General features: G+C 40.2%; 1 protein-coding gene and 1 long non-coding RNA gene across 2 annotated transcripts; both read left to right on the top strand.

Moving 5' to 3' along the window:
• Positions 1 to 878: 878 nt before the first annotated feature.
• Positions 879 to 9,996, top strand: LOC110063257 (putative protein-tyrosine sulfotransferase). The gene is made up of 4 exons (XM_020770217.2): positions 879 to 1,101; positions 4,447 to 4,799; positions 6,527 to 6,724; positions 9,016 to 9,996. The coding sequence occupies exons 1-4, from the start codon at positions 894 to 896 to the stop codon at positions 9,343 to 9,345; spliced, it is 1,089 nt and encodes a 362-aa protein (XP_020625876.2). The 5' UTR covers positions 879 to 893; the 3' UTR covers positions 9,346 to 9,996.
• Positions 1,270 to 2,741, top strand: LOC149108219 (uncharacterized). Its single transcript, XR_016209035.1, has 2 exons — positions 1,270 to 1,698; positions 2,036 to 2,741. It is a non-coding gene; the product is annotated as an uncharacterized LOC149108219 (long non-coding RNA).
• Positions 9,997 to 10,024: the final 28 nt, after the last annotated feature.

Genomic DNA, 10,024 nt, shown 5'->3' with positions numbered 1-10,024 from the left:
AGGGTTGTCATGATCAAGAATCTCAACCAAAGTCTTTGGCTTCACATTACCATTCATTCCACTCCACTTTTGCCTCCATCTTTTGACCTCGGATTTGAATTCGCCCTTAGAGATGTCCATGTCACTGCCGAAGTAGCAGTAGATATCATTAACGGTTCTTTCTATTAGCTCAGTGAGCTTCGCTGGAATATAGAATTAAAGCTAAAAGGGTGTTGGCTTCCTAAAACAACTAGAGAGTGAACAAGTCTAGGAGCCAAATAACGTTTCTTGTCGTTTATGGATTAATTAAAAGGTACTGGGAAAACAAACACACAGGCCAGTATAATTCGAAATTTAAAAATCTGTCCTATTTTATCGTAACTTTGACAAATGCTATAAGGGAATAAAACTTTTTTTTTCCAGATTTCAACTGTACGCACGGGCGTACGTGCGTATATGGACGCTACGCCCCTGCTTATCACTAGGCGGCACCCTGAGTCCATTCTTCGTGCGAAATGCCTTCGGTCGATGAGTGCATGCTAATTTCCCGGGGCTAATTTTCCAGAGTGGCGGCTGGTAATGGAGCTAGTCTACCAGGGAAAACCTCACATTAAAATTTACCAGCTAGATTCATGCCAAAAATGTGCATTTTCCAGCTAGGATAAGCTTCCGAGTTTAAACCAGTAAGCAAGCAATTGTTTTGAAGCGGGCTTCCCAGCAAGTTCCATGCCAATGCTTAAGAATCCCAGCCAGCGCACTAAGCCCTGCGGAGCGGATGTTTTGTATATCGGCTCCGGTGAGCACTCCTGTCGAGAAAGCGGCGGAAATCGAACCTAGTTTGATACAGGTCTGTCTTTTGTCACCAGCTCTGGCGTGACGAGCCATCATTTTAAATAAAGCTACAGATCAAATTCATGATCACTACTGTGACAACAACGAAGCCCGATCGAGTCGGCAAATCCCAAGCGATGAATCGACGATTATTTTACGTTATTACTGCGATATCGGTTGCCGTGACTGTGTATATGGTATCCAGGAATTTGGATAAGTTACCAGACGAACGAACTACGGCATACAGGAATTATATAAAGGAGTTACCAGGCAAGCAAGCAGACGTGAAAGGTAGGAATTCATTGCTTTTTAAATAAACTGAGGAGAAAAAATTACATCGCCCTTCAAACGTTGGCTATAAAAAGCCTTTCCTTCAGGAAAGCTTTTCATACTTCTCGGCAACAACACAACTAACAACACAGTAAATAACAGTAGAAAATCTATTAGCTCTTTTATCAGACTGACAACTTCAACACGCCAAGTGATGTGGCCAAAGGCATCCTCGAATACCGATAAAAGCATGATTTCCTGTTTCCCTGTTGCGAGGAAAAAGAAACACCATCGCACATTTTCAGCCGAAACTTATGATGTACGCCACCTTCCACACACTCAGAATATTAAACAACGATTGAAGTTTACGGAGCAAAATATCAGCCTTCCGATGTTTAAAGTGGATTGTATTGTGTCAGGACGCCGGGGTCATCACAAGTATCTGCAACTATATCATATTTCTTTATGCCGACACACTAAGCCCTCAGTTCATCGTTCAAGATGAACAAAAACAGCACACAATTTGCCCTCTGCCTGTCTTTACACTGACAACACTTGCTTGACGTATAACCCGGGCGGCATCCACTGATGCAACAACAAGAACAACAAGTTATTGAGGTACATTTCCAAAACAATACTTGGAATTACCTATTTAACTAACGAAAATATAATAGTTATCGTTAAAAAGCAACGACTTTTCGACCGTTCGACGGTCATTTTCAGGTTGAAAGTAAGATTTTTGCATGCGCCCAAATATACACAATCGATTATAAGAATGCTAATGAGAATATTTAAATACTTAAATATTTACATAGAAACAATACAAGAAAAATTGCGGCATGAGTAATAAAAAACGTTAAGGCGATAGAAACGATTAAAAAAAAATGAAATAATTAAGTAAATATCTGCGTTTCGATGTTTAAAGTGGATTAAAAAATTTCATTTTATTCACCAGGATAGCGAACGTTTTAGTGATGAATCGAGGGGAAGACAATGTTCTTTCACGAGTCTCACCGCGCTGCTGTTCCATGAGTATTGCCCAGCGAGAGGTGAACAGTCTGAATGCTAATTTGCCCAACGCGGCGAGTAAAACAAGTAAACTGCCCAGCGAGGTGAACAAACTGAATTCTAATTTGCCAAGCGAGGCGAATGAAACAAGAAAATTACCTACCGAGGCAAGCAAACGAAATAGTAATACTTACACCTGACATGACAAACTACTGAGTAACGTACCGATTTTGTAAAAGCAAAATATCTATCACATTTTGATAGCAGTTTATCAAGAATGATAATTTATTTTTAGTGGAAATTACTTCATCAGCATTTATTGCAAGTAGTAGACATCTACAGTGTTATTTATTGTCAATTATTGTCAATATACACTGAGTTTGCAAATGAATCTATGAAAGATCATATATTTGAACTGGGTTTTGATAGCAGTTTTTTAGAAGAAGAGTAATTATATTATTGACAATTCTTTCATCAGAGTTTATTGCAAGTAGTAAAAAAAATCAAATCGTTCGAGTTAAATATTACCCTTGTCTGTTTGGGCCTGTTAGATACTAATCCTTTTAAAAATAAGCGAGTGCGAAGCTGTAAAAACTCATGCCTTAAGAAAGAAAACAAGGGTTAAATAAAAAATACTATAATTCAATTTCAAACTTGCTTATTTCTATGACATTAATTTACTATACATTTTTCCAACCATCTCCAACACCACGTGATATCGTTACGTATCTCCCCCCTCCCCCCACCCCCCATCATCTTTTTACATGGGGCAGCACTTCACTTTAATTCCAATATGGAATCACTAGTTTACGATTTTCTAGTCAAAATTTGTTAATAGCAATTCTGTGATGGGGATTGGTTATCACATCGAGGGAACCCGATGGTTTGGTGTCTTTTCTAAAAGAGGTGTAAAAGTTTAATTTTCTGTTTGTGTCAATTAATTTTAACTGATGGGCAGTTAACGCTTTCTAATGTTTTCTTTAATGTGGGAAGTAAAGTGTTTTTCATTATTTTCATTTAACGCAACTCGAATTGTACTTGAGGCAAAGTTGATCAATTTTTTGCATCAGACCTGTCTGGTTCTTATCAGCCATCTCCTTAAAGAGTTGTAGACATTGTTTGGCTACATTATTTTCTGGCGAACTATGAAGATGAATCCAGAGGTTTTAAAGGCCAATATATTTATGGGTAGTCTACCAAGTTCATTTCTGGCTGCAACATTGGGGTATCGTTTATTTACCCCAAGAAATCGCTTGCAAAAATATATATGTGTTTTCTCAATATCGCCTTTCTCCCAAGTGTTAAAATCATCTTTATCACATATACCCCAGACTCCTGAAAAAAAGATCGTGTCTCTCGTTCAAGCCAGTCAAGCCGTTCATCGCATGACGCATAACCCGTTTTCGTGTCCTTCCTATTTTTGTTCAGACTGATTACGCATTTACAATAGAGATAACGCTTTTAGAATGATAAATGAATCTTTCCCTCGCGCAAGTCAGTTCGGAACAATCTCTTGGTTGGGAATTTAAATTTGCTTTATTGTTTTCCTCTCCCACTGTCCTCACTGCCTTCGAGAACAACTGTTAAAAGTTAGAAAAACAAGATAAAACGAACAACAAAACTTAGAACAAGGAAAGATGTGTGGGCTGACCTTGACTGTTGAACAGACATGAATGATCACAAGACAAAATAAGAGTTAAAGCTCGAAAAGAGTTCGAGGTTTCGGACTGAAAATGTAAGTCCAAGAGAAAATGATTTGAGTTCAAGATAACCAACTACCGCTGGCTTCTGGAGAGTACGAGATACACTGTGACTGAGTTCTAGATAGCGAGGTTCGGGCCTAGGAGTAGCCTGCAAACAGGCTCCCGGCGAGCGCAAACGAATTCTTCAGTTTCGCGCTCGTGGGCTCCCTGCGAACTGGCCGGGAGCCTGTTCGCAGGGAGTCTGTTCGCATGCTAGCCCAGCAGACGGGAGCGACCCCAAAAAACCGCTTTAAGTTGATCCTGTCTCGTTTCCGCGCTAGCAACACGAGATTCGCACTCTGCTCCGCTGAGGAACCAGCGATGCATCACATGGCTGCTGGTTGCCCCGTGCTAAAAAAAACCGTAGCAAGGCGCGGCAATGACTGAACAAGCAGTATTTCTCGGCATTTTCAGATGGGGCGTCTACTGTTATTGGCTACATTGCCGGCCACGCTCTTTGTGAATGTCTAGCGAGAACCGTACAAAAGTACTCATAATTGAGCAGACCTCATAGCAGACTCTCTTTAACAAAACAGTTCCCCCGAGTTTGATGGTTTAATTCTTTTAAACATGGGTCGGTTTTTGTTTTAAGCTGTGTTTTGCTTTCTGTTCTAAGGCTCACATCGAAGACTAGATTCTGGAACCGAAGATCAACAGACATTAGACCATGAAGTCTTTGACGGTGTTCAAACATTTCTGATGTTCATTGGATACCCTCGCAGCGGTCACACCCTTATCAGTTCCTTGTTAGACGCCCATCCCAATGCGATCGTTGCTAACGAGTTTGAGGTAATCCGTGAATGGAAAAACTGGGAGACTACCAACAAGAACAAGTATTTCCTGTTTGACCAGCTGTACCAGAACTCTAAACAGGAAGCTGAGATTGGTTACAGGTCGGCTACTGTTCGACATCGCTACAACTATGCGGTTCCAGGCCAATGGCAGGGAAAATTCAACAGCAAAATTTTGGTGAGTTTGTAGATGGTTCTTTACTTTTGTTTGGTACAAAACACTTAAGAGCAGCTTCGCCTAAATATCAAATAGACTTGGAAATAGCGAAAAAATCGAATTTCTTCAAAGTCGCCCAGAATGAAGCCCTACGGGCACTAGTTACAAAAATATTGTTTTAAGTTCGATAAATCAAAAAAAATTTTTCCGCAATTTTTTTCGTTTCGATGCCCCAAATCGGCCAAAATCGATCATGATCGAAAATGAGCGGTATATTCAGAGGCTCGTAAACTCAAAAGTAAAAATCTTCATTACAAACTGATTGCACGTCGTATTCGTACTTCCTTTCTTGTCTATTTAGAGCTAAATAGATCGTGATTTGATGAGAACAAAAATATTTGATGAATTTTCTAAAAACGACCAAAAACAGCTTTACAAGAGGTCTACATTTAGCCTATTTTCAAATGCTAAAAAGGCGTTCTGGTACACGGCTTTTCCCAAAACGACTAGTTTGGTCTGAAAGAGCATTGTTTCTTCTTCAAATTAGTGAAATAAAATTTTTGGGTAAATAAAATCGCGAGCGCTGAGATAGCGAAGTAAATGCAGCACTTCTTCCTGAAAAGGTGACCTCTGACCCAAGCGTAACGAAACCGATTATTGCAAGAAAACCCCGAAGAAAAGCCAACGTTTCGTTATTTTGAAACAATTTCCTAGTGATATCTCTCCGAAACCATGATTGCAAGAAACTATTTCCAGGTATGAAATCTTACAGGGTCAAAGAAGGAACTAAAGGTACCAAAAAAAACCCGGTTAGATGGCGGTACAGTGGAACCCCGTTAATCCGGTCACCAACGGACCACAAATACCTGGCCGTATAGTAAGGGGATGGCCCTATTAAAGCGTGGCCGTAAACAAACACCCAGAAAGAATGCACAGCTAGTTAATCGGCCTAGTGAAAACGCAAGCACTCTCTTATTTTTCAAGGTATGGGGTTTGGCGTACGGACGTACCTACGTACGGACAGTCACATGACAACCAGAATATGTTAGATCGATGGGTTACCAGATTTTCTAAAGTATGGGGCTCCGCTCGCAGGAGCTCCGCTATTAACGGGGTGGCCGTAAGGCGGTTCCATTGTATTTCTTCAGTACGGACCTCTCGCTAGTTCAATAACACATATGTATTGGCACCTTCGAAAGCATTAATTAATACTTAAGACGGATTCCGTGCACAGTTTGAGCAATAAGTGCAAAAATTATTTACTAAAAATCTACTCACAGCACGGTAACTTTTTGATTACTTGTTTAAAACATCTCACTGTAATTCATTTCTCTAGGTGACCCCGCGATTAAATCCCCAAGCATTCTCGAGAAATTTACTGTCAAACCTCGTAAAAATGCTTAATGCGTGTGTTATTGTGTTTTCAACTAACGTGAAACGTCCATTTTTATTGAAATTTGGATAACTCCAGGTTCAATTTTCTCTCGCGGGGTCAGCTTGAGAGCTTAAGTCTCGATAAGTTCTTCTTACTTTTATTCATATTACCATGCTATGATATTTTTTTGTAACTTTGTTTTTGCCATTATTATTGTCATTATTGCTCGAATGTTCTGCGGAAATCATCTTAATTTGAGGCTTCTAATCAGCTGTGCAGCAATACTTGCCTAGTGATCGTAGTTTTGACGGTAAAACAGTGATGGAAATATCGCTTTGCAACTAAAATTATAAATGAATTGTGTCATCAACAGGTGATCGGATCGAAGAAAGGAGGCATGACAACAAAGCTACTCGTGAAATCAGAGAACATGAAAGCATTGAAACAATTACAGCAACATCTCGGTATTTCATTTAAATTTCTTCATGTGGTTCGCAATCCTTACGACAATATCGCTACCATGTTGCTCAGATCCTTGCACAAAAGAGAAGACGCCGATTTTGGAGAGAAGGTAACCAGATATTTTACGGTTCCCCGCCCCGACATTGGAGCGGGGGTGGGGGGGGGGGGGCGATAGAGGAACACCCTGGCGTTTGACCAGTTTTTTAACAGATTCGATCAAATTCCCCATTACGGTTGCAAATGCCCCCCACTCGCTTCCCTGATGGAAGAGAGTTTCATAAAGGGTCGAATTTTCCACCTTCTGCAGTTTTTTAATGGGAAAGAATAACTACTTGTATACTTTCTGTTTCTAAAGTTAAAAGAACTCTTTCTACATCAGTTTTGTAGCTCCGCTAACCCGTTATATGCAAAGGGTTTCTGATAGCACCTTACTGATAACATACTTAACAAGTTCTTTTATAACTGCAAATCCACAATTGACATGTGTTTGAACGGAGGATAATGAATGCCCTTTACTCGTTCCGGGTCAAACTCGCGGAGCCAACCTCGTATCAAATGGACTGGGTATACCCAGGGGGTTACAGGCGCTACTGGATTTCAGCCATTCATTCGTAGATAGCCCAGACTACCTGTAGTTTCTCTTTTTCATTTGGTTTGTCTAGTGACAAATGAAGACATCGGGAGGAAGAAAAGGCAGTGAAATCCTAGGCTCGAATTTGTAGCTTCTCACTCGACTGACCTAGGAAAAACAGGAACTGCACGTAGTTTGTAAATCCAGTTTTCTCGGCCTAAGGCGAACAGTTGTCTTAGAATAATTTTCAGAGGTGAATATAAGGAAAGACAAAATAACAAGCTAAGACGTGGAAAACAACTCGCCCAGACAAATGTCTCCCTACACACATGTAAAGATTAAAAACTTTTACGGTGCCCGTTACATTTTTTCCTGTCACCTCCCCAGTAAGTAAGACATTTGCGCATCTCGCACTCTTCTTGCGCGCGGACTACGCCATCTGCAGCCGGGTACATGTTTACAGTTGGATTTCAGTATAATTTTCGACAGATAACAGCTAGGTTTTCAGCTGGAGGACGTTAAGAGTTAGTGGTTAGCGATATGCTACTATTCTAGTGTTCCTGGTTTAAGTACAGGTTCATTAAACTTGATTTGGTCACAGTGAGAATTTTGCTTTCATTTAGTAGTCGTGTACTTGGTAGCTTAGTTGATTGCGTCAATGTCAACCCCAGCGCGCACGTGGCGCTTAAACCATGGCTTGCGTGATGCGCAGAACGTGTGCGCACTAACAAAAGTAGTAAGGGGATTCCTCACATTTGCATTGCGCATCCTTACTGCGCATAATTTATGGCGTCATTAGCGCGCATTACTGCACGCGCACATTGAAAACATGGCGGATTTGCCTTGATATTGAGTTCTGTCAGTTGAAAAATGGCTATAGCTCACTAACGAGCTCGGGCACCGCAAATTTTTTTCTAGTCATTTTAATCAACTAATCATCAGCTTTGCGTGAGAAAAGACTGATCTGATTTCTATTGTTGAAAATTGAATAAATAAGGAAAATAGCGGCTGCACTGTAGTCTTTTCTATTTTGCAGTTTGATAGCCGTGGCAAGCAATTTGGTTGCAATATATTTTAACAAGGATTCAGCTGTCTGTCAAAATCAAACTTAACAGGTTTATTTGTGTCCGACACAAGTATTGACTGTAGTTTGAGGCGTGTTTTCACGAGTCTGGGCTCACAAAGAGTTTACAATAACTTGGAATGCGTTCTTGTGATAAGCATTAAATAATGCTAAAATGGGACATTTTTAATGCCTCACTGCTCTTTAACGAGCATGGGCACACCCCCCCCCCCCTTTTTTTTATAATTAAAGTTATCATATGATAAATATTCAGTGGACAAAGTTTGAACTAAAATCTATCGGCAGTTTTATTTCAGGGGAATTATCTTGGATTGGATTCTTAAATCCGAAAGAATCCGATAACGGATTTTGCGTTTCTTTACTAAACAGATCTTGGATTGATCTGTTTAGTAAAGAAACGCAAAATCCGTTTTCGGATTCTTTCGGATTTAAGAATCCAATCTTGGATTTTCTTGAAGAAACGCACCCTTTTTGGTGACAAACAGCATAGCATGGCTGATTCTGATATTCACCTCTGAAAAATCTCTGTTATGCAGGAGTAACTAATACCGATCCAATGTTTTTGGGCTGTCCCGAATGATCCATCGAGGTCAAAATTTTGGGATTTACTACCAACTTCAATTTTATTCCTACTTTCAGGGAACACCTCACTGCGTCTAAGTACAATACTTATGTGCTAAAGAAAAGCAGCCTTCAGGCAACCAATTAACTAAGGTGTTAATTTTTTTTTAACTTTTCGTTTCAGTTAAATGAGCCTAAGCATTTAGATCAAGAGATTAGGAAGTATTTCCGTTTAGCAGAGATAAATAGTCGGCTCAAGAGCTACCTTCCTGGCCAAGTGTACGAGATCCACAGCTCTGAAATGATCCAAAACCCTCAAGAGACTCTTCTGGGGATTTGTCAGTTTTTAGATCTTACATGTGATCAGAAGTATCTTGAAGATTGCTCCAAGATAGTATACCACAAGGCTACAAAGACACGTTACAATCTTGTATGGACAGAAACACAAAAAGAGTTAGTTAGACAACAAATGCAGGAATTTCCATTTTTGAAAGACTATCGTTTTGGGGACTGAACTATTTTAAGACTCCAACCAGCTGACATTAGCTGTCGACATGATTGCACGAAGCAATTTTCCAAAAAAGATGTCTCCAGAGGACAGAAATTCGTCATTAAAGCTGTATTTGAAAATCATTTGGGAGACGTTATTTGATCCCAGCCTGAAAATACAAGCGAACATTTCGCTACGCGGGCGTTTACGCCACGAAACGCTGACACTATATATTATTTGTAAGCTTTGTAGAAACACAGTTCACTCTGCTTAACATAGCGACGCCACCCAATAGGCCCACGCCGAAAATCTCTCTCCACAAACCTCTGAAGCAAATATTCTTTTTGAACTCCCACCAGTCCGTTGAGAAACTTTTGGTATTCTGTATGTTCAGTGGTAGGTTTTCAATCCTGTTACTAGGAAGCTGAATTTTCGTCCGTTCCCTGCCAAGGTGTTGTCGTCGACTAGTCTTTCCACTGCAGTTTACAAGACCTCTTGCATTGACTTCTCTTATCTATTTATCGCTCGTCGGAGTTAGTTCAGCTAGAATACCTGGCGTAGCGTCTTGAAGTCGAACTAAAAACTTAAACTTACCCTTGTCTTTAGTGGCGTAAATGCTAACGCGTATCAGTGGCTTAAAGCGACTTTGATCGTGGAGTAAAAAAAGAAATTGTGCCTGGACTGAAATCATCATCCCCTGATT

The sequence above is a fragment of the Orbicella faveolata genome, unplaced genomic scaffold (assembly GCF_042242905.1).
Source record: "Orbicella faveolata isolate gen_17 unplaced genomic scaffold, um_ofav_v1 contig_26, whole genome shotgun sequence".
Taxonomy (NCBI): domain Eukaryota; kingdom Metazoa; phylum Cnidaria; class Anthozoa; order Scleractinia; family Merulinidae; genus Orbicella; species Orbicella faveolata.
The sequence above is the reverse complement of the archived record's forward strand: the minus strand, read 5'-3'. Positions and strand labels throughout refer to the sequence as shown.